The 26,498-nt window shown below is 37.9% G+C and overlaps 1 protein-coding gene across 3 annotated transcripts in view; it reads left to right on the top strand.

Moving 5' to 3' along the window:
• TACR1 (tachykinin receptor 1) overlaps positions 1-20,225 on the top strand; it is a 155,817-nt gene extending 135,592 nt beyond the window's left edge. Inside the window, exons 3-6 of one of the 3 annotated variants that reach the window (XM_075207444.1) lie at positions 3,169-3,319; positions 4,989-5,179; positions 8,723-8,775; positions 19,037-20,225. In XM_075207444.1, coding sequence (XP_075063545.1) covers positions 3,169-3,319; positions 4,989-5,179; positions 8,723-8,775; positions 19,037-19,173 — 532 coding nt within the window. In that variant the 3' untranslated portion in view covers positions 19,174-20,225. Of the gene's footprint in view, positions 1-3,168; positions 3,320-4,988; positions 5,180-8,722; positions 12,559-19,036 lie in introns of those variants that run through there. The other 2 variants (XM_075207443.1, XM_075207442.1) reach the window with 2 other exon arrangements.
• Positions 20,226-26,498: the final 6,273 nt, after the last annotated feature.

Raw genomic sequence — 26,498 nt, 5'->3', positions numbered from 1 at the left:
TGGTAAAGCATGCTGGGACATTTGTTCCACCATAGATGGAGTGCCACAGGTGGGACAGGCCTGTGCTAGAGATTGTCTGGATTCTTTTTTGTTGGTGGACAGTTAGACATGGAGAGTGGTATTGTTATTTGTTTTTGTTGCTGTGACAACAATAAAAATAAATACTTTACCAGGGGGTAAATTTATCAAGCTGCGGGTTTGAAAAAGTGGAGATGTTGCCTATAGCAACCAATCAGATTCTAGCTGTCATTTTGTAGAATGTTCTAAATAAATAGTATCTAGACTCTGATTGGTTGCTAGAAGGCAACATCTCCACTTTTTCAAACCCACAGTTTAGTGTGAATGCAGCAACTGGTTCACAAGCAGAGCAACGTGAAGTGGGCTAAGATTCTGACTGGATAGTTGGCATATTGTACTGCACCAAGAAACAGAATATGGTGGCACCAGGAAGGTCCCCATAAGCCAGAGCTGTCATAGTCTAGGGCTAGTAAACTATTATAGATGACAGAAAAAAGGGGGGAAAAAAGCCTTCAGCAGCCCTATGACGACATTAAAACTACTAACCTCTCGGGAGATCTCCTGGCCAGGTCTATGGACATCTCTCACTTTAGACTGTGAGCTCTCACAAGCCCTCTCTACCCGCTATCTCACAACTGCATCTCCTCTTGTCAGCCTGGCATGTACGTGTTCCGTTTCTGTGTATGTTTTGTATTTTGTATGATTTGTTATATCGACTGTCTAACACTGCAGATCTTTGTGCCACCTTACAAGTAAAGATGATTTCCTGGTCAATTTAGCTGTCCAGGAGGGAGATTCAACAGCAGATCCTAAGCCTCAAATGTGTAATAAACTGAAAGTGTGTGACAAAAATCTCCAAAGAGCATCATGCCACTACCCTGCCCCTCGCTATTTTATATTTTGACTAATTGTAATTTTAAGAAGCATAGCCGGGTATATTTTATATAGTGTCCATTACATAAAAATATGCAATATGCAGTCCAATATGCTACTGAAAGAAAGCTCTGAAACCAAATTCATTTCATTCATTTTTTTAACAATAAAAAATTAGTAACAGTTAGTAACAATTAAATGGTAATGAGCAATTAAGTTATTAACAATTTAATTGACATGTAAAAAGTTGCCGGCAATTTGTCCCAATTACCGAAGCAATTACACAAAATATGAAACAATTACCAAGATTGTACCAGCCAAACCAATTCATTTTCAGCAATTTCTATGCTACTATCCCTGATTCATCAATTCCTTCAGTCTCACACTTGTGGATAAGTAACAACCTCTTGTGTATACAGATACAATTATCCTTAGAATAAAAGGACATATATGATGAAATGTTTAACTCTTTTAAATATAGAGCACTCTCTAAGGGGTATATTTACTAAACTGCGGGTTTGAAAAAGTGGAGATGTTGCCTATAGCAACCAATCAGATTCTAGCTGTCATTTTGTAGAATGTTCTAAATAAATAGTAACTAGACTCTGATTGGTTGCTATAGGCAACATCTCCACTTTTTCAAACTTGCAGTTTAGTAAATATACCCCTAAGTGTCTCAATAATATTTGACATTTTTCACTTTTTATTAATTAGAATGCCTGTATGCGCAGGTCCTTTGTATTTCTCTAAATCAGTACGGTCTCATTGATTCAGTTCGGCACGATGTTGAACCATGATGTTGGGTTGCTCGCTTCTCAGGGTACCTCTGTATACAATAGCATGGGATTTCCTGCACACCTCTATGGGGTACAAGGCAAAATCTGCAAAGTTCCAGAGGCCCTCTGTGGCACAGGGTGCCGAATTAAAACGGCCCCTAATTTTATTGATTTATGTAGCTGGGTTCAGGTAACCTTTCCTATATACTTTAAGGGAGGTATTTGAAATAAGTACTGTGACATTTTCAATTGACTTCACCAGAATGATTTACCTTTCACAAGCTGTTTAGAAGATGGTAAAAAGCTCTTTAGTGAACACAAAATCCAGCCTACAAAAAATTCTAACATTAAGACCGTTTCCCTGGTGTAATACATGGGACAAATATATTGCTATTATTATGTCTTAATTCTACAATGCTAAAAAAATATCAAATAATCAACAAACAGAAATAGTATTAATAGCAAACACAAAAAGAGCGGAGTAGATGGACTTGTAGGCAGGGGAGAGCTGGCAAATTTTAGCCTGGGGGAAAGACTCAATTCAGCTGCCTATTTTAGAGGAAAAACAATGCAGGTGGCCCAACGCAAGGTAGTCCGCTATGGGACTGGCCTAGGGGGGCATATGCTCCCCTGCCCCCCAACCCAGCCAGCCCCTGCTAGTAGGCTCTTTTCTGCAGACAAATTCTATGTTCCTATGTGTATTGTTTATTTTCTGTCATTAAATTAACATTTGAATTATGTTCTTGTTTTTGCATTTACTATGTTTGTTTTTTACGATTTTTTTGGACTTAAGGTAGAAAAGTCCTTTTATTTAAAATCATGTTCTGTTACTTATGCAAAATATGATGTTTGTTTTGTATTTTATCAATAAGATGTTGTTGTTGTAATAAAATTAATAATATTAGATAACTTGGCCTTTTTTATCCGTTTAGATTTACTCAACTTCTATAGATTCCTATTTTTAAACAGTAAATTGCGACAACCTTTTGCCATGATGTTTGCGAGGTACATGACAGCCACAGTGTACATTCATAGGCATTAACATTGTTATAGGAATCAAGAATCTTTTTCTAACACTGTTAATTCATACGGACCAGTAGTATGGATTCTAGGGAAATAAGAATGTAATGTTAAAGATTTACAGAGGCAAAAATCTGCATGCGTCTGGTAAAACTGTACATATGGGACCAGTAGACATACAGCCCTTGTTTAGAGTTGAACACATTTATGCACCGAACATACATAGGAAAAGCCATGAGCAAGAATAAAACTTAAGTGTATATGTTGAGTTCGAAAACAATAATCTTTGAGCCAGGCGTAATGTTTGACTGTGCTAGCAGCAAAGAGCAATTATTGTTTTGACAGTTGATAATAAATAAGAAAGCTGCACTTACTATATAAAATGTAATTAAATTATATGTATTTTGTGCCATTAAATAATCTAAACATAATGATGTGTCATTTAGTGCTTTTATATACTGATCTTGTCTTATTCCTCTAGGTACCAAGTGTCAGTCTTTTGCCTCATATACGTACTGCCTCTGCTGATAATAGGGTGTGCATACACCTTTATCGGCATGACCCTATGGGCCAGTGAGATCCCCGGAGACTCTTCTGACCGTTACCACGAGCAGGTGGTAGCAAAGCGCAAGGTGAGCTATGCAAATCACTGGAAAATGCAAATATTTTCAGGCCAAAGACAGTAGTAGGGTTAGATCAGATCAACACAAGCACCTAAAAAAGCCCATATGCTGAGTGGTTCACATCTCAAGATGCATATACACATCGGCACAAGACGTATATACACATCGGCACTGGACCCATATACACATCAGCACCGTACCCATATGCACATCGGCACCGTACCCATATGCACATCGGCACCTGAACCATATACACATCAGCCCTGGATCCATATACACATCGGCCCCGGACGCATATACACATCGCACCAGATGCATATACACATCAGCATCAGACCCGTATACACATCAGCCCCGGATCCATTTACACATCGGCCCCGGACACATATACACATCGCACCAGATGCATATACACATCAGCATCAGACCCGTATACACATCAGCCCCGGATCCATTTACACATCGGCCCCGGACGCATATACACATCGCACCAGATGCATATACACATCGCACCAGATGCATATACACATCAGCATCAGACCCGTATACACATCAGACCCGGATCCATTTACACATCGGCCCCGGACGCATATACACATCGCACCAGATGCATATACACATCAACACCAGACACATATATATGCCAGGTTTACGCCAAGCACACATACACTCAGATGCACATACACCCAACAGCATTACACTTACAAATTTACACTCAGCCAGGTCATAAATCATGCTTACAGACGTAGGCGTACATTTTTAGGAAGGCATACACAGTACAAATTTATGTACTTTATGTTAAGCAACGGGGGTATGATTAACTTAGCATGAGCCCCCAAATGTCTTTGATGGGCCAGATCTACAATTTACATCATATTTTGTTAAAAAAAAATATGTTATTTAGTATAAGAAATGTCCTTTTTTTATTCCTTTAATATTATTTTTGTTGCTGTACTTTTTCTAAAGTGTATATATTACCTGTTATATACACATACCTGTACATTAAACATATGACATTTACTGTATGTTAAGGCTGTACAGTTTCTCTTATAATCACCTTTTTCTATACCTGCATGAAGAGAGCCATCTTCTGGGCAGGTATAAACCTAGTATTTGTATTATACTGCTTGCTTAGCCATTTAAAATAAAACATAGTATTAAGTCTTGCACTCAGTAGTGTTTTATGGTTGCGCTCATGGTCCTCTGCACTTTGGTTATAGCGAGATGTAGTACTTACGGAGCTTGTAAAAGGGTTCATGTCAAACACAATATGCACACTCATACACTGTATCAAACTGATAATGGAGCACAAATGTTATGTTCTATTTCTTTATGTTTGTGATCTTGTCACACAGTCAAGAAAGAGTCAACAATTTGCTTCTGTTTTACATAGAAATCAGTGGTCCCTATTAGAGCTTCTGTTTGCGCTGCCATTTAATTCTACATTAACGCTTTAATACATCAATGCCTAAGGAACATTGTAGAAATGTTCTCAGCATTCTGAAACAATAAAACAACAAAACAAAAGATTATACCGTTATTTTGTGGAATGATTGGCCGGTTGTGCAAAACATTGGCAATGGCAGCCCTGGTGATTTGTTAACATGAGCCTTATATCACTGACATATACACACTTTGACCCTACGGCAAACTATCTGTCCTTTTCTGTGTCCTGCAGGTAGTGAAGATGATGATCGTAGTGGTTTGCACATTTGCAACCTGCTGGCTGCCATATCATATCTATTTCCTGCTGCAGACCCTCGATGACACAAACCAGAAATTCTACCAACAGCTCTATCTGGCCATTATGTGGCTGGCTATGAGCTCCACCATGTACAACCCCATCATTTACTGTTGTCTGAATGACAGGTGAGTGTGACATGTGCCACATCTAGTACCACCTGACTATAGTGTGTACAGATATACATAGAGGGGCCTATTTACTAATATCATGCAACGTGCACATATTCACTGTTATTCATAGCAAAAATTCAGATTCTAACGGTCATTTTTCTAGTGGAATTTAGAATTTAGATTAAAGCAAACATTTATTCACAAAGCACCGTTATCATTAAATAGACGCCGGAGATTATGTTACTCGGACCCAGACATACATGTTTAGAAACCAGTAAAACAGTTTAAACACACAGTTCTACCCATCAAGTTCCTGTAAACAATATTTAAGTAGAAAAAGAGCCAATGTCTGAGATAAAATAGGGACAGTGGAGTCGTATGCAACAGGTGACACACTACATTGGTCATCATTCTCTTTTCATGATTTTCTGGCTATAAAATAACCAAGTCATTGAAACTGTTAATGGGGAAATTGAACATTCCAATACAATGCTATTCTGGTTTCATTGCCAAACAGACTTCTCTTAGAGTTACGGGAATATCATCCATAACTTATAAATCAGAAATTGTCAACATCTCTCATCTACATTACAACAACCCTCACTAATTTTTATCTTCCAGATTTAACACAGATATTTTATTTGACATTGCAATTTATGTGATTGGAAATATCATGCTTCACAGTATACACGCTATCCTTACATTTGACATTGCTACTGTTTAAACCTTTTATGTGCAGTGTACTGGGGGGTAAAACTAAAAATGACATAGCAGAATTTTCATTCAGCCCCCAGCCTCTGAGTAACACCCCAACTCCACTCCATTGTTGGAGTCACATGTAGCCATCTCATTCACCCCCAAACAGTACCCAGAAATGTATTTTTGCTTTATCTGTCAGTTATCTGAATTGTATCCATTTATTATTATTATTATTATCATTATTTTTACCATTTAATTATATAGCGCCACTAATGCCGCAGCACTGTACAGAGAACTCACTCACATCAGTCCCTGCCCCATTGGGGCTTAAAGTCTATGTTCCCTAACATACACACAGACAGACAGACACAGACAGACAGAGGCAGACAGACACACAGACACTATGGTCAATTTGTTAGCAGCCAATTAACCTACTAGTATGTTTTTGGAGTGTGGGAGGAAACCGGAGCACCCAGAGGAAACCCATGCAAACACGGGGAGAACATACAAACTCCTCACAGATAAGGCCATGGTCGGGAATTGAACTCATGACCCCAGTGCTGTGAGGCAGAAGTGCTAACCACTTAGTCAGTGCTAACTACTTTAGTCCTTCATAGCTGCCCTTATGATTGGTTCTCAGTATGCATCCATGTTTTCCTCTAGGTTTGGGACCTTTAGCGCTGCCTGGCCTCATAACAGTTGTATGGATTCCATTACTATAGCTAGACCTCTGGGCGGTGTAAATATATTTTGTGAACAAATGTTCCATGCTACAGTCCAATGAAAGAAAAATAATGTCATACGATAGAGGCTATGGAGGTTTTCTGGGTGGCAGAGACTCATCTGTCCAAACTTACACCAGTCCACCAAAACGGAGCAGAGCCGACCTCTGCCGTATCAGAATAGACGGAGGATATTGGCAGGAGCAGGAGGGGAAGGAGCTGTGCCACTCATAGCATAGTAATGATTAACATAATTAAAAAGCATGCGTGTGCCTGACCTTGCACCATCCAAACTCCTCCTCTCCACGTGTTCCCCAGACGGTCTCGCAAAGCGGCTGTCTGAAGGCTAGTATGGAGAAAGGAGAGAAAATGTGACGCTCTTTCCTTTATATTTAACATGATGCATGAACCCCAATATCTGTTTGTTTTATATTTCTATTAAATGATAGAGATGTAGTTGCTGTGCAAGACTCTTGTAGAGACACAGTGGACAGTGGTTCCAAACCAGTAAAACAGAGGTAAAATCATTAACTGGACATTTTTGCTTTTAGAACATTTATTTCCAACACATCCCTATTTCTATCAGCATCATCATGATCAACATTTATTTATATAGCGCCAATACCTCCATCAACACAAACACATTTTTCGGATTAGGATAATGGTGTTTTAAATATATATTTTGATAAAATTACAACACATTGAGATTGGCTACTTTTACTATGATTACCCGGTCGTGTGACTCATTAAGTATAAGACCAGGTCATGACTGCAACATAACTGCATTTATTAAGCAACAGTATAAGTTCAACAGAGGGATGTTTACACTGTAGAAACACTTTAGAAGACTTGAAGACAAAGGTTCATTGATGCCGCTGGGTACAGGCTGCCACACAAGAAAGATGTTTATCTGTGTAACATCATCTGTTACTGCATACTCTTGTGCTGTTTTGCTTACACAAGCTCTCTGGCCCATTTTTCATACAACCCTCTTCGTTTTCCACATTACTTTACAAACGTCATGCAGAGTATTCTAAACGTCCTTTCTTTGCCCTCATATTTACCCCACATTTTAAATTTCCCTTAGTCTCTACCGTCTCTGTTGGGAGTTATTCCATGAACGGACAACTTTCTTTTTTTTTTTCAAAGTAGCACAAATGATGCGACATTAACATTCTAAAGTCATCTTAAAGTCTATGTTAAGGGTCTTTTTATTATTATTATCATTATTATTATTATCATTTTTTTATATAGCGCCACTAATTCCGCAGCACTGAACAGAGAACTCACTCACATCAGTCCCAGCCCTTTAGGGCTTACAGTCTAAATTCCCTAACATACACACACACACACACACACACACACACAGAGTAGCAGCCAATTAACCTACCAGTATGTTTTTGGAGTATAGGAGGAAACCGGAGCACCCGGAGGAAACCCACGCAAACACGGGGAGAACATACAAACTTCTCACAGATAAGGCCATGGTCGGGAATTGAACACATGACCCCAGTGCTGTAAGGCAGAAGTGCTAACCACTTAGCCACAGTGCTGCCCACATATAGAAACATTAGAGACTTAAAGGACCCTATAATTAAACTGAAGTGGGCCTGAATTTGTCTTTCCCCTTTGTATTTATCTAACATAAATATTAATGAACATATAAAGATATCCTTGTTATGGGACTGCACCTAGTTTCTGTGATGGCACAAGTAAGTCGGCTTGCAGAGCTCTCCATTCAGTACAGTTGCCATTGTTTAACTTTATACCCTCATAATCCCTTTATTTCCTCCCAGAGATTTCAATTATGTCAATTATATATTGAGGTGTGATAATCATCTATATAATACAATATCTTGGAGGCATGACCTTGTGGAAAGGGATATATGAAACATCTTTGTGGGTGTGGTATGATACTAAAGGGGAATGGTCAGTACTGAATAGCACTGAAACCATTGCAGAGCAGGAAACAGATACCACCCAACATACTCAGTTGCTCATACTTTGCACAGAGGGATAACATAATATAATACATCTAGCAAATAGCTTCCCCTGTGCTAGGTTGGATTAATCAAACACTTTTTGGAGGTGCTATTCCCTTTAAGAGTGATACATTGTTTTTTCCCTTCACTCTAAGGTTCCGCATTGGCTTTAAGCACGTGTTTCGATGGTGCCCGTTCATCCATGCGGGTGAGTATGAAGGGCTGGAAATGAAATCCACACGCTACCTTCAAACACAGAGCAGCATGTACAAAATCAGTCGTATCGAAACCACCGTCTCGTCTGTCCTAAGCGCCAACGACGAAGACGCAGAAGAAAATGGGAAGAGCAGCAAACGTCTCTCCTTGGACCTCACTTCCAATGGTTCCTCTCGCAGTGTCTGTAAGACCATGTCTGACTCATCCAGCTTCTACTCCAATAATCTGTCATAAAGTCATGTTCCCTTGACACCAAGATTGTCCGATGGTGTCCGCCCTGTGGTTCGAATCTCCGGTAGATTGCCTAACCCCGGATTATATGGGGGGCATATTCCATACTTTTTTTTCCCAGGCTAGAAGTGAAAAAGATTTTGTTTACAATTCCAGGGTATTTCCTCTTTATTCCGCTGATGAGAGATGTTTACATCCTGAACATTTTATAGCCCATCTGCAGGATTGTGACATGTTTACATTTTTTTCCCCCTCATTATTATTATTTTCTCTTTTACTTACAATTCCAGAAATGGATAGCTGTGTTACAAATTCCCAGAAGAGAAATGTAGAATTGAGATATTCACATCTCAGGGAGTTATCAGTGTTCTTTGATAAATAGTATAATATTCTCAAATGTAATAGTTCTCAATATTTAATTTTTTTATTTTTTTTTAAACAAATACTCCAAATATTCTAATGACATAATTATTATTTGACCAATGCCTAGTACCTTATTTATTATAGATTTTTAGTATTTTATTCTTTTAAAATAAATATATAACTTTATGAGATAAACTTGCTATGAATTAGGCAATGTAAAACTGAAAATGTAAAATATAATATTAATAGATAATGTTAACTGGCCTTTAAAGTAATAATAACATAACTTATCTAATAACATGGTTCAAAAAAGTAGCTCTTAGCAACCAAACGGGATTTAACTTTGTAGAAACAAACGTTTGATTGGTTTGCATTAGGTACAGCACAGTGGTGTTACTGTGCCATGCAGTAAGAGTCGTCTTATAACAGAAGGTCTTCCTATTCTCAATGTTAGTCTCGAAAAAACCATCATTATCCCACAGATGCTACAAGTATTAAACCTCACCCTGGGAATTATGGTTAATCTGCAAAGATCGAAACAGACTGTCTTCAAGTTGAATCATGGCTCAGAATATCTGACTGTATCCATGGTAGTAAGCCAGTGCTCCTGGATAGATGGTTGTCCAAAAGTAAGAAATCGTTTGCACAATTCTACCCAGATTTCCTGAAGAGAATGTTAATGTCTCCTGTTATAAGAACGCTCTTAATGCCTTATTTATAGAGGTCTCATATAATCCCTCTAACCCACCTCCAGTATAAACCTAATTGGTGCATTGTTTGACTATCGCACCATGTTACTGAATGCAGCTTAGGGTCTACAATTTTGGTGGTTCAATGACAAAATTCTAAAAGATGCAATTATACCGGGAATAACATTAGGGGGTATAATTTCCAACCTGTGGGTTTGAAAAAGTTGAGATGTTGCTGTAGCAACCAATCAGTTTCTACCAATCATTTATTTAGTACATTCTACAAAGCTAGAATCTGATTGGTTGCTATAGGCAATATCTCCACTCTTTCAAACCTACAGTTTAGTAAATATACCCCCAGATCTCGATACCCATGTGCCAGGTTTTAGAAATATTCCTGGTAAATAGAACTTTAAGGTCATTCATCTTCCGCTGGACCGGCAAGCGATGGTGTAAACACTGATTTAGGACTGGTGTTACCCATCTTTTAACCACAGGGTTCAGATATTAATTTCAGTCTCTAAATAAGTGTCCTGCTTTGATCAGCTGATATTATATTTTCCTTATCAATCTTTGAAAAGTAGTTTGCATGAATCTATATTGCCACCAGAAACCAAAACCTTGGGCAAATAACATGAAAATATAGTACTGAATGTATTGTGTAAAATGAAATTGAACTCTGCAGTTTATAGCATAAATCTGATTATATTGATTGTTTTAATCTCCTGCCCTCCTTAGTATGTTGGATAGTACTTCCTTGTAGTGTGTCAGTGCTTCTGTTGTTTATGCAGAGGTTCAATTGGACTAAAAATTCTCTATAGAACATAATGGCCACAGTGACACCTACAGACACTCTGTTGGTTTGTATAGAACTTTTGGATTAATGCATCACACAACAGTCAAGCAAGAGAGAGCTTACACCATGGGGCAACAGGACTGCCATACAGTGAGTTTCCATTCTTGCTTTTGTTTTCCATTGAAAAGCAACATACTAAAGGAGAGGAACATCAGAACAAAACAGTAAATATAATCATAACTAGGTAAGAGTATTTGAGGGTTCAAATGTATTTAATTTACCCAAAATAATATTAAAAAAAAATGTTAAGTACAGTTCTCCTTTAATCCATGCAGAATTCGTAAAGTAGAATATTAAGGGTTCCACTTTGATTCCCCTCCAAAATAAATAGATGACAGTTTTTAGATATTCTTCATCAATGAATATTACAAAACACCAAAATAGGCTTATTCTTTTTTAGTTCGTACATATGCCACTGCAACAAGGGAATAGACTTTTGGGCAATGCAGCCATTACGTTAATGCCCCACCTAGTGGATCTTTAGAATATGACACAGGCTTGTGCCCAACCCAATGGGTGGGACGTTGATTCAAAGAGCTATCCTGTAAATTGCATTACCCAGAAGTCAATTCTGCTTTTGAAGAGGATTATTTGCATATTGTTCTTAGAGAGTGCCTCTTGGAATCTCCCTAAATGTTCTCATTGTTTTAGTGAGGCTCCTTTAAACCCAATATAGGCCATGAAATATTAAATGAAATATTAAATTAATGTGCATTTAATATCTAATTTTAATTACTACACAGTTACTTGACATGTATATTGTGAAGGGACTTATCAACTCTGCTTCGTGTCTATTTTTTTTATAAGTGCCAAATGCTTTTTATTTTCTTTTTTTTGACAAATAGAAAACCAGTATTTAACACACATTCCTGCAGCTTACCTTGTTTCTGGAAAATGTCACCTGCAAAGAAAAATATTGATCAAAATATCATATCTTACTGCTCCTAATTGTGTATTTTGCATTCAAAAGACACTGCCTTTTTAATGAGATTTATGTAAACTATTCCATCATAGCTTCTGTGGTTCTTATTGTGCTTATATATATATATATAATATTTTTTCTGATAACCCATTCAGTACTAATCAACATTACATGTTGTGGTAGAAGCAAAACCTATGTTTCCAAATTGCCTTTAGCTGTTCATGGTGTTAACAGTGACATTTTAACAGGGTATTTACTAAAAATGAATGTGAAATAATATGTGTAAATAAAGTATAGCCACCCTCCTGTACTGGATTGTGGTGGAATGAAACTGGTGACAATAGGTATCCATGGCAACTTCCGGTGTTCCATGGTTGAAAATTCCATTCTATAGGGATACAGTATAGAATAAAGGCTGTCACTTTAGTTTGTAGTGTAAATAATCTATTAGAATCAAGGGATTTTTATTTTTTGGTGTGTTTGCTGCAACCCAGCACCCAGACTTAAGACGCTGTGCAGCCATTCTGATAAACACCGTAAACTTGTACTATAAATACTTGTATAACTCTGTCGTGCTCCATGAGCCATCATGTGGCTATGCTGTATATGAGTATGACCTGCCATGGTTATCTCTGTAAAATGCTGTACATGTTTCATTGTTCAAAAACAAAAAAAAAAGCAGTATTTTCACAAATAAATGTGTTGTTTCATTAAGCGGTCTGTAGTGGAGAATTGTAATGATGTTATATTGGCAGCTCCTGATTTTGGAATTAGGCGCTTATGACAATTGCCTACAGCGACAGGATTTGAGAAGGAAGCAAAGTACGTTGCATTTTGCACCCACAAACATAAACTGCAAGTTGTTATTTGTCGGCGAATATAAAAATGATATTTTATAATTATAGGTAGGCAGAATAGGCAGCTGCCCACGGTGTAACAAGGCTTAGGGGCACAGGTTAGCAACAAACATACGGAGGCCGTCGTGTACTGACCTGTTGTTTACTGTGTCAGTTTCTAACTTCCCTATGCCGGGTGCGGTTTGAAAACACAATCCTCAGCATGTATGAGAGTGTGTTTGGCGTGATATCACAAGCAATGTGGGGCAGTTTTAAAAAATAACCTGGTGTTTAAGCCAAACTGCATTTTAAAACCGCGTGTGAGTGAATCGTTCAGTTTTCGGGTGTTTTTTTTTTTTTAGTAAAAATAGATGCAGAATTAATTCCTCTGCCAGCCCCAGCAGTACAGTTTGCAACTAGTTTCAACCAAAACAGTTAAACCCACAAGCAAGTGGTGCCAGGGTCATAGTCATAGTGAGGGCTAGTGTCTCAATGAGAAGGGGTCTGCATACAGTGGAGGTTACCAGCCCTTGTGCTGTGAGGGCTAGGTTTATGGAAAAGATTGTGACCCATGGGGGGAATTTAATTCCCCGCAATGTGTTGCAGAGTGCCCCAGGAGCGGTCAGGTTTGCACTGCGTGGCAATGTATCCTCACTAATTTTTCTCTACCCCATTGAGGTGCACAGGAAAAGCAGAAAAACTATTGTAATATAAAGTTAAATTGAATAAAACTCGCCTCCAAATCTGCTTATTAAATTGTAAAATCAATGTCATTTGCTCGTGGTCTCCAGCACTGGGGCTTATTGATTTATTTTTATATATATATATATATATGTATGTATATATATATATATATATATATATATATATATATATATATATATATTATAACACCTCGCTCGAAAAACAATCTTACACCTAACACTTAAAACATTTTACGCTTTGTATTTGTCCAAGGTCTTAAAAAAGACATTGCTCTTTCCGATATAAGTTCATGCAGTTTGCTGTGCAATTTAACTTTGGTGCATTGTCTGGTTTACAAACTGCACTTTGATAAATCTTGGCCTGTGTTTCCATCTTATTACATAAGGTATCTCCTGCATCTTTAGCCTTAACACTTAAATGCTCTATTTCCCTGCAGTGGATGCTGTTGGTTCCTGTCACAGGTGTACTGCTTCACTGTACTAATGCTTCAGGTGTTTGATTTGATGTTCTTAACCATATTAGAAAACATCAGAATCTGATTTGTTGCTATAGGTTACAGACATAACATCTTTGTCCTGTGTAACAGAATTAGTACAGTCCCCCTCCTGTGCATTCTCACAAACAACCCAAGCTTTATTAAGTCAACAACTTGTGTTTCCTGTGTCGTTATTACTTGGCTACCTGGATGTCCCTGAGCCTAGTAAAAATGTTTCATATATAAACAGGATACGAGCCTTGGAACGGAATCAAAATCTTATTTATAAATTGTATTTATTTCAATTCTGGGTGCATATTGTGTAAGCTGTATTGTGGAAATGTGATGAAGGCCAACGGATTATATTAAACCACTGCATGATGCACCATATTTTATAAATCCTTTGCTAAATAGCAATTACTTTCCAAGCAGGGGAAGAGGAACATAGAATACATTAAGTCATTTGGTGCCTGTTTGCGTTAACATATTCTGATTATTTCGGTGGCGTAAAGGGCCATTTACAAACCAGAAGACATTGGTCTTCTGAGTAGACGCTTAGCACCATTTGCATGATTGGTGCCTGGATGATTGATTCATGTCCTTACCCATAGAGTGGGGCAGATATAGGCACAGGATGGCACAGAATGAGAAGAATGGACATTTGCGCTGTGCAATTTTCTGTTTGCCACTTCATACATAACAATAACAGCACCAAGCACAAGGCAGGAGGTTGGCCTCATTGCTCAACATGAAACGGACAAATTACGTACAATAATATGAAGCAGGTGGTAAAGATGACCCTTACCCAAGGAGCTTACAATATAAGATGCATGTGGAACGAATGATACATCAGATAACAGAATAAACTTTGTAGCTGCTGATGAGGACAGTGTGTGTGTGACCACTGTAAGGCAGCAGCATTATCAGCCACCAATATTAGAGCAGCCATTGGAGACGGGCAGTTCTGGTCAGCTTTGTGTTCAAATAGGATTCACATTGAAACTTTGCATTTAAACATATCTAGATGAGGCTGCACTACTGCTGTGTTTTTGCTCTTATAAAACTCTTGTCACTCCTAATATAAAAAGCAGTGGCATTATATGAGGAGGGGAGCACCAGACTGAGGGGTATATTTACTAAACTGCGGGTTTGGAGATGTTGCCTATAGCAACCAATCAGATTCTAGTTGTCATTTTTTTAATACATTCTACATAATGAAAGCTAGAATCTGATTGGTTGCTGTAGGCAATATCTCCATTTTTTGAAACCTATAGTTTAGTAACTATCTGAGTGTCAGATAGTAGATGGAGCAGGGTCCCCCATCAGCACAATAAAGAAGTGTGAGGTTCCTGTCAAACTAGGCTGGAATATTGTGGTATCAAACACAACGCTCTATGAATTGATGTTCATATATCCAACTTGGTGGCAAATGAGGTTTTTTTTAAATAAATGATGTAAATGACATATATGTCTAGAATCCCATAGAGTCTGCCAACAAGTGGGAATTTATGGTATGAATAATATGTGGCTTTAGCAGTTTCATTTACCAGCCTTAGGAATGCCTGAAGGTAAACCAGAGCAGATCTATCAGCTTGCTGTGTAATAATATAGCATATGCAAGTACAATAAAGCGTCAATCTCGTAATTGTGTGTGTGTGTGTGTGTGTGTGTGTGTGTAGGGAGGTGCCTGTCTTTAGAGTCTAAGTTCTAGATAACTTTTAAATTAAATGTATTGTAGAGAGATTTCTGCAGCAAACTCATTAAATAGATATACAATGCCTGCCAGCGGAAATCACGTTGGTGCAAAGATCCCAGGAGAGGTGGAATTTATACTCCTGTCACAATATACTGTCAAGTAACAATCCCTGCAATCTCTGTGTCACAGTGCAACAGGCAGACAGATTTCAAATCCTTTATGCAACCTGACACAGTGTTTAACACTCCTGTATTCACAAGACCCTGTCCCAGGAAATGTATTTATAAGGCACATTTAATTTGATTTTTGAGATTTTATGTCACTAAGATGCCTGGAGCGGACTCTGGCATTTCAACAGACTCCAAACCTTCAATACAAATTTTCCCATATATAGTGTTTCTCACGGACCCCTAACAGTGCATGTTTTCCGTATCTCCTTGCTGGTGCACAAGTGTCTTCGTTACTGATTATAAAAGATCCACAGGTGGTTCTAAATATTTCACGGGAGACCTGGAAAACCTGCACTGTTAGGGCTCCTTGAGGACTACTGACCGCATACATGTCATTATTTACATATACATAATATAATATGTATTATATGTGTATGTAGGTATATTATGCAAGAGGCAGTGGAGTGTCTTAAACCATCAATGAAAATGAGTCTGTCCCACTAAAGCATACTTGCCAACTCTCCCAGAATACCTGGGAGACTCCTGAATTCCAGGTAGGTCTTCCGGGTAGAGCTGACAATTCTCCCGCATCTGCCCACTTCCTAGTGAAGTGGGCAGATTTGAAGCCTCCATGATACGATTTTCCGGGAATCACCATCATTTTGGCCCGCCCCCCGTGTTAAAATGATGTGTTTGCGCCATTACGTCACAGGGGGCGGGGCCAAAATGCAGCGATTTGCGGATCCCCGCCCCCTCACACCCACCTCTACCCCGAGACTCCCGGAGGCCAGGTTGTAAAGCTTGGCAACTATGCACTAAAGTCTGTCCTTCTTGCTTTGTCACATTATACCTATTATTATTTGTGGAATTTATCATTGTCTGCTCATTATGATGGGCGGTCCTTGTCAGAATGGGGTGCCTTCTTTTAGATTTCCCATAAACTTACAAGCCCATAGAGTCTTTTTATCTGCATAAAACATACTCAGTCTCACATCACTGAAGAGGTGGCTGTAATTGGAGTGGTCACTACATTTAATGAGATTGCTTTTTTTTCAGTCTAGTAGTCTCTTATATGCATAGTGCATTAACAGCACACATAAACCAGTGTAAATAAAACTTAATTCTAAAACCGTGACACTTGAAATAAAGGCAACACAGATATCCTCTTATTGTACATCTGGATGAATGGAGCGCACCAGTTGGCCCCCCACAGTGCCGAGCCGCATGGGCTGCTCCGCCAGTAGCTTCGCCACTGTATTGCCACATAGTAATTTTGATGGCTAATTGTTTAAATTTAGACCAGATTGGCCTGAATTTGCTTTACGTATGTTCGTCAACGATTGCCGTTATGACCACTGAGCGGCCAGATCTGTCCAAATTGGCCAAAGTAGACTAAATTGGACACAGATCCATTCACCGGTCAGACTAGATCTTAATGTGCGTGGCCAGAAAAGTCCATCCTAGCAGTAATCCTGTGTGCCCCCCACACTAATGCAGGACGAATATTGAAGATGAAAGTTTCAAATTCCTAAAGACCACATATTGTCTTAACAAAGCCAGCACAGTGACCCTCTGTTAGTAGACACCATGCCTTGTCTCAAAACAAAGGGGCTCAGGGCAGACTGAATGTTGGGTCAACTAGCATTCAACTTGATTGAACATAAAAATAACTTACATCAAAATATCCAGTTACTATATAAAACAAAACAGAGCATTATAAATTACTAAAAAATATATCACATTTTTAAGTACAGTTCAGGTACTTTGAATTCTGGGGTCTTTGCCCTCTCGGCCCTGAATAATACCATGCCAGAGCGGCATCTAATACATTTCTATATCTTTTGCAATAAAATCTCTGTAGTTTCGAATGGGGAAAATTTCTCAATTTCATTGGTGTCCCATCCAAAGATCTTGCTTTAGTTTAACACCTAATATAAGAATTTATCTTTCATCTATTGTTCTGCAGACCCATATATAAAGTATATTTATAGTATAAGAACTTATCAGCGTTCAGTTATGAATAAGAAAGACATAGTAAAATACTGGAGATTCGCTTAGTGATAGCTGCGTCCTTTGTTATATTACAGTTACAATTCTATACTTATAATTAAAGAATTCTCAGATAACACCACTCACATAAATGTGGCTATTGTAACACATTTATTATTTATTATTTCCTAGTGTCTATTAACAAAATGTACCTGTGTATATAACTCCTCTATGAATGCTCGTCTACAATAACAGCACCTTACAGCTTGCATTTAAAACATCTGACCTCTGTTTAAATTAACTTTCTTCATTAACGTCTCCCAAAACTACTTGACAACTGCTTCAATCTCTGCTTCCCGCAGCTGGTTCATCTCTACTCCTCATCATTTATAGGCCGCTCATGTCCGGACGTTTATTTTGCTCAAGAAAAGTTGTAACTGGAAAACTAACCTTTACACCCCTGATTAATTCCTTCCAAAGTTCTGCTGCAAACTGCATTAACTATTCATATTGTTCTTTCATTAAAGAGTGAGGAAACTTTTCCTGTTGCTCAATGCCTCTAGGTTCTCCCGTGATACCTATTATTTATGAACTGCCTTATTGACCCAGTATCGACAATAGATTTATATATTCCTCTAAAGTCTTTATTTTATCCTAAAGTTTATCCTTAATACTAATGTTTCCCTGTTAGTGCTCAGTTGACATTTTGCAGTTCCTGGAACTCTCCTTCTAATTTGTCCTACAGTAACTGTTTATAAACAGTGTCATAATACTTCTAAGTCTTACTCTAATTCAGCATTCAATATTTTCATTATAAGATTAATACCTCTTCTCTGTCCCTCTATTTCCTGTCCTTACAATATGTATCATGTTTTTCCTGGTAGAGATGAAAACTAACGAATTCCACTCTGACCCTGAATTATAAAAAAAGAATACCCCTCACTTGGCAAAATGCTGGCAGTCCTGGTGTAGGGGATCAACGCTGTCTGTCAGATATACCATCAACACCTCTATAATAGCTGTAAACGTGTTCTTTATACCAAGGGAGATGTAGCTCAGAAATTCTAAATTCTCTTGACTCCTGTAGCAGCAGAACTGACCATCGCAGGAGCACAGGTGGAATGTGTATCTGACAAACAGCAGGGGCCCAGACACTGGAGTACCACTGTTTTTCTACCTGGGGGACAGTGTTAACCTCCATAATTTAGGTTGAGGTGGAGTTCATCTTTGCATCTGTCCTTGCTCATATTAAGGATATATATATCCGTTCCAGTAATATCCATGGGTATAGAGTGACAACCTCCTCATATTGTCCTAACAGGAGAGGATCAAAAGGAGCTTGATAAGATGAGAACAAGGAAACCGTCCGAGTCTAGGAGAATGGAACAAAGGGACTGTCAGCCGAAGAGTGCTACAATCCCCGGCACCCAGCAAGCAGCAAAAGAGGAGCCCTATTGAGGACATGGATGAATGACGAACCAAAGCACAAGCTTTATTTTTTTTCTTGCTTTTTTTCTTAAGCTTTTTCAAAATATTAGCATTATTATTTTTATTTTTGGCTCTGGAATCTTTTCTGTATTTTTAAAAACTTTTTAGCCATATATTTTTTAACTTAACACAGATGAGTTGTCGTGTTCAGTTTTGCTTAGATAAATCTTATGCTGTATTTTTCCGAAAATCCAAACTGCATTTTTATGTGTTAGACCACACCAAAGTGACAATCCCTTCTGTGTGTGATGGACCTCAATGGGAGCTCTTCTCTGTGCAATACACTGAAGTATGCTATAATGTGCAATCTGACCTGTTTACCATTCAAGCACCTACATGTGAAACATGTTAAACCAGAATATGTACTTAGCAATTACCAAATACTAATGCACTTATGGAATTCCTTCTTAAATAATATGAGAACTCAATGTCAGATTGGGGTTTACACGGCTTATCTTTACATCCAGGTACAAAGGCCCACTGTAGTGTTGAGAATAATATGATTAATGTATGGAACACTTTTATACCATAAATACACAGTAAGGCACAATGTGGGTCTAACTGGGTAGTAGGTTATATACATTATATCAGATGGCACTAAAGTCACTTTTCCTTGTATCAGACATGCTAGGTGCCCATTTAGGTTTGGGGCTTTCTGAAGCTCCTCTTGTAACTTTAATGGTCAGTCCAAGCCTGTATGAATTTACCTGTAACATGCACCATACACTATAGTGGGATGCAACATTTAAATATACTACACAAAGGCACAGAACACTGTCTTATTATCAAGTCAAGATATTCCTCTATGAACACCACGTTTTCCTCTATGGTAAAATGGGATCTACCTCTTACAAATCAGCAGCTCTTATGGCAAATCAATACAGGTTTACAGTGAGCAGAATCTATTGGAATGTACTTATCCAGTGTATGTACTCTTAGTAGAGATCCAAGATGTGACTTTTTTATATCTTATTAGTTGACGTGTGGTTTATTTTGTGAAAAGTAAATGTGAATTCTTTTAACATCTCGTTTAATTTTGTGTTTTTTCACTAAAGAATACATCACACATAAATTGTATGCAAACTAAGAAGGTAAGACAGAAAGGAATGAGACCAGAGATAGTGTTAGGAGTGGAGTGTGTATAAGAAGAGAGAAATGAGTAATAAAGGTGTGATTCAAGAGAATTGATTTTAAGGTGAATATTATGAGAGGGCTGGTTCAAAAGGGAATGGGTCTTATGTAGTTGGATGCAATATACACTTACCACTTAAGTTGCATGCAGCTTGTAACAGTACACAAACTGTGTATAATGTTCATCAGTACGGATCTTACACCAGGGGGAAAGCAGCCACAACAGATACGCCTCCTAGTGGTGCATTTGCAGATAATTCCCCCTCTACATAGAACGTAAGGAGCATTAACATACCCTTAGTGTACTATGCCTATACCGGCCCTCCCACTACCTCCCCCATTCTACCTCTCTATGCATAGGGAGACACAAGGGGGATACGACAGTGTTGTAGGTTTTCTTGCTGCACAAATGTAAAAAGCAGCTTTTGTTGAACTTATGATCAACACTATGCTGAGCGATGGGTGATTCAAGAGAGGATGCTGAGAGAGGAGTGATTCAAGAGAGCAATGAGAGAGGAGTGATTCAAGAGAGCAATGAGAGAGGAGTGATTCAAGAGAGCAATAAGAGAGGAGTGATTCAAGAGAGCAGTGAGAGAGGAGTGATTCAAGAGAGCAGTGAGAGAGGAGTGATTCAAGAGAGCAATGAGAGAGGAGTGATTCAAGAGAGCAATGAGAGAGGAGTGATTCAAGAGAGCAATGAGAGAGGAGTGATTCAAGAGAGCAATGAGAGAGGAGTGATTCAAGAGAGCAATGAGAGAGGAGTGATTCAAGAAGGAAGAGGAGCCATTTTTCAAGTGAGGATGCTGAGAAAGAGTGATTCAAGAGAGAACAACGAGAGAGCAGTGATTGAAGAGAGAACAATGAGAGGAGTGATTCAAGAGAGAGGAAGGATTCTAGAGAGAACAACGAGAGAGGAGTGATTCTAGAGAGGACAATGTAAGAGGAGTGGTTCTGTAGTGATTGAAGAATGGACACTGAGAGTTGGTTGATTTGACAGAGTATGCTGAATTACCACTCTCCATAAAGATGGCCTGACACCACGACTCCTCTGTGACATGTCGGCTTTCGTACAGGCTTTGAAAAACCATTAGCAAAGAAGTAAAAAATTAAAAAACACTCCCAACCCACTGTTCACCCCAGAGAAGCTGTATGGCTCTGGCAATTAGCATGCTAATGAGGATGTTTAGCATGCTAATTAACCAGACTGACATGATAAAACGCCTGGACAACAAGCTAATCGTAGCCACTGCTGTCCCCTGCTCCAGGTCAGCGCTGTGTATCAGTGAGAAGAGATGGGGTGGAGCAGTGTGCTGGCATCTCGAGGTCAGAGAGCTGCTCACTATGTTATTATCTATCTGTTATTTCCAAGTGAACCAGGGGTGGTAGGAAACATTTTATTTCTGCTTTGAATATGTATGTACTGAACAAAAGAGGACCAATCACAGAGGTTGCACATGCTCTTTACTTATTGCCAGTTATCCAAGTATTTTACAGATAATACAGACATTACTCTGTATTTACTGGAGTGAAATGTCCCTGTGACGAGGTTACCGTATGTAGGACAAACCACTAGACACATTAACATTAGATAGAAATGAGCTTGCACAGAATGCAGACACGATTCTGCTGATGGAATAAAACATATTCACATAGATACTAAGAACATAACTCACAAACCGGAGAACTGCCATTAGACAAGTCAATATTACCAGAGTGCGGTAACAACACTGTTAATTTGCATGTACACCAAGAAATATATAGAGATTAGATACATTTAACTGAGTAAAACCTAAACACTACATATTAAAGTGACAGCAATAAAAACACACAGACACACCAATTATGAAATATTTTAACATAAGTAAAGACTCACCCATGCCCTCATTTCTATTTTATTTTTTTATGCCTATATCCATGGAGATCTACATCTTCTTTGTTATACATATTATTTTTCTAAGTCTTCTTTTCTTCTAGTAATCTTTGATGCAAAAAAACCCTGATAAGCGCCAATAGACTTGCTCCCTTAAGTGCTATGGTATAAGTGATAGGTCAGGGGACTGTTTGCAAGTAACCAATCAATGCGGCTTATTATACTCATGAGTTATTTTAGGCCAGGGTAAAGGACAGCGATGCTGAGGAAGTTACTCTTGTTCTCACAGATGAGCACCCACACTGAGATACTAATTTGTAATCAGCAGCAATATCACCAACATGTTCCACAGGTCTGTACCGTTCATTAGACAAATTGGATATACAATAAAACAGAAGGTGAGCAATATTTAGGCACATGAAATAGTGTTTTTACTATGGTTATCGAGAAAGAGCAAAGACCTGTTTGTTCTTCAATGGCTCCTACCAGTTGCATGTATTCCTACCCATAACCACTCGCTGTTGAAAACATTTGGGGCCTTAGTCATTAAGGAGAGCAAAGCATTAAAGAGGAGTAACTTTGCATCTGGGCAAAACCGTGTTGCATTGAAAGGGGAGGTAAATTTAAAATGTGATGGCAGATGTATAGTTGGGACAGGACATGTCCTAGATCAATTTTAAATTTCTGCATAAAAATAAAGCTATCAAGTATCTGTGTGCCTCATGACAAAACAACCAGTATTTAAATTATGTGCAAAATAATAAACTAATTTGCACCCCTTGCATTGTAACATGGTTTATCCAGGAGCAAACTTACTCCTTTTGCTTTGCTCTCCCTAACGACTCAGGCCCTTAGCGTCATATTGCAGCACCACAACCATCTGTTTGAACTTGGGGCACTTATTTCTGTTCCTGACTTTCAAAGCCGATAAAAGGTGGGTCGTCATGGTTTTTGCAAGTTGGGTCATGACAATGGTGGATAGAGGATGTGTCTGGTGAATTGATAAGCTGCTTACAAATGAATATTGTTGCACTGTCAATCTTCAATGGCCCGCCTATTGCACGCTTACTCTTTGCTCTCAGCAGACGGCTCTGCATGCTACGAGTGTGCCGAAGCATTTTATAACTGCTCAGAAGTGCACCAGGGAATGTGCTTCTATGCTGAAGTGTGCAACATGGCGACTCATTAGATGAGGCGCAATGTTCGCCAGTAGTTAGTACAATTTTGGTTCCGTACTGCAAGGCACACTGGTGCGTATACTCTGTGATTCAGTAGTAACCTCACTCTGCTTACCTTATGTCTTCTTCCGTCAACTATGCCGCCTCAGCAGAATCTAGATACATTTGCACAAAACAAGCTGCACACCAGGTCCAAATCTGCTTTGCTCTGCAGAGCGACCGTTTGGCACTGAATGAATGACCTCCTTAGTTATAAGTATTTGTATATTTTTATACAGATACCTGCTACTGCCATTCAAATGTAATTTTCCATTTAAAAATGAGATCCACAGCAATTCAGCATGAGGGTCATGTTTAAATATTTAATTTGTACATAAAAAAAATATATTCAAATTTTTAGAAAACAAATTAGTCCCCTGTTCCTATAACTCAGCAGATTCCAGACACATCAGAACCCTTATGGAATTCAGATGCAGGTTATCTATTTCCCTGATTATGCGTCCCGTATATGCTGGGCCCCTTTAATGTATCTATTCACTAACGACCCTGAGCCTGGAGACTAATCATGTTTGATCATCATACTTAATATTTTATCAGACAGTTTTCTTTCTTTTTTAGCCTTGAAACACCTATTTTGTGTGTCTTTGAGGGTGTTCTTACTTTTCCTCATCTTGTCTCCTAAATAGTTATGTATTTTTTTTCTGCTTTTTGTCAGGTCTTCTTTTAAAAAATGAATTCATGGGGAACTACTGTCCTGGCTTATTGGAAATTCTCTAATGTAAGAAATTATGTTATTATTTAACATACACATAATACTGAAGAATTTGTTAAGAGTTTAAGGGGGAATTAATTCTCCGGAACGCGAAGGCGCTCCACAGTCTCATATCTATCTATCTATCACTATATCATATATATGTATGTATCTCATATCTATCTATCTATCTATCTATCTATCTATCTATCTATCTATCTATCTATCTATCTATCTATCTATCTATCACTATATCATATATATGTATGTATCTCATATCTATCTATCTATCTATCTATCTATCTATCTATCTATCTATCTATCTATCTATCTATCTATCACTATCTCATATATATGTATGTATCTCATATCTATCTATCTATCTATCTATCTATCTATCTATCTATCTATCTATCTATCTATCTATCACTATCTCATATATATGTATGTATCTCATATCTATCTATCTATCTATCTATCTATCTATCTATCTATCTATCTATCTATCTATCTATCACTGTCTCATATATATGTATGTATCTCATATCTATCTATCTATCTATCTATCTCATACTTGCCAACTCTCCCAGAATGTCCGGGAGACTCCTGAATTCCGGGTGGGTCTCACGGACTCCTGAAAGAGTATGGCAGCCTCCCGCATCTGCCCACTTCCTAGTGAAGTGGGCAGAATTAGATCTAAAATTACGCAATTTTCTGAGCCCACCTCCCCCCAGCATCGTGCGCCAACTATAAGAAGTTGGCAAGTATGATCGATCGATCTATCTATCTATCTATCTATCTATCTATCTAATATATATATGTCTATCTATCTATCTGTCTGTCTATTTATTTAAAGGCCTGAGTCATTCAGGAGAGTAAGGTAAAAAAAAATGGAACACATATGATCCTGGACAAAATCATGTTACATTGGAAGGGGTGCAAAATGGTTTATTATTTTTCACAGAAAAAAAAGTACTGAATACAAATACTTGATAACTTTACTTTTACACTGAAATTTGAAGTTGATCTAGGACATGCCCTACTCCAACTATAAATCTGTCCCCACATTTCAAATTTCCCACCCCCTCCATTGCAACATGGTTTTGCTGAGGTGCAAAATTACTGCTTTTTTGCTTTGCTCTCCTTAATTACTCAGACCCTATCTATCTATCTATCTATCTCATATTATATCTATCTATCTATCTATCTATCTATCTATCTATCTATCTATCTATCTATCTATCTATCTATCTTTCTATCTCATATTATATCTATCTATCTATCTATCTATCTATCTATCTATATATCTATCTATCTATCTATCTATCTATCTATCTATCTATCTATCTATCTATCTATCGTCTAACTCATATCATCTATCTATCTCTCTATCTATCTCTCTATCTCTCTATCTATCTATCTCATATCATCTATCTATCTATCTATCTATCTATCTATCTATCTATCTATCTATCTAACTCATATTATCTCTATCTATCTATCTATCTATCTATCTATCTATCTATCTATCTATCTATCTATCTATCTATCTATCGTCTAACTCATATCATCTATCTATCTCTCTATCTATTGCTCTATCTATCTATCTATCTATCTATCTATCTATCTATCTATCTATCTATCTATCTCATATCATCTATCTATCTATCTATCTATCTATCTATCTATCTATCTATCTATCTATCTATCTATCTATCTATCTATCGTCTAACTCATATCATCTATCTCTCTATCTATCTATCTATCTATCTATCTATCTATCTATATATCTATCTATCTATCTATCTATCTCATATTCTATCTATCTATCTATCTATCTATCTATCTATCTATCTATCTATCTATCTATCTATCTATCTATATATCTATCTATCTATCTATCATCTAACTCATATCATCTATCTATCTCTCTATCTCTATCTATCTATCTATCTATCTATCTATCTATCTATCTATCTATCTATCTATATAACACATCATACCAACAAAACAATCATACATAGATCCAGGACAAGGACATTACAATCTAGATGGAGAGGGCAATGCTGATACAAAAGGAGAAATAAGAACAGGATAGTAGTTTATGGCGCAGTTGGAATTGTATGAGTAGTGCACAGCGGGATTAGTATGAGATGGGAGTGGCATAGTCTGTAGAGAAGAGGTAGGTGATCAGAGAATCTCATGTATGAGGCAGAGGTGTTGATGAGGACATTGAAGGTGAAGATGAGCAGATTGAATTAGTTAAATACCCTAGAGAAGTGCAGCTATAATAAAGATAACTGCATAACATAGAATAATCACACGCACACATCACCCATGTCCACAGCTCATTAACCGAATGAAA

This window comes from Mixophyes fleayi, chromosome 4 (genome assembly GCF_038048845.1).
Source record: "Mixophyes fleayi isolate aMixFle1 chromosome 4, aMixFle1.hap1, whole genome shotgun sequence".
NCBI lineage: Eukaryota > Metazoa > Chordata > Amphibia > Anura > Limnodynastidae > Mixophyes > Mixophyes fleayi.
Note: the sequence above shows the minus strand (reverse complement) of the source record. Positions and strands in the feature narration are given on the sequence as shown.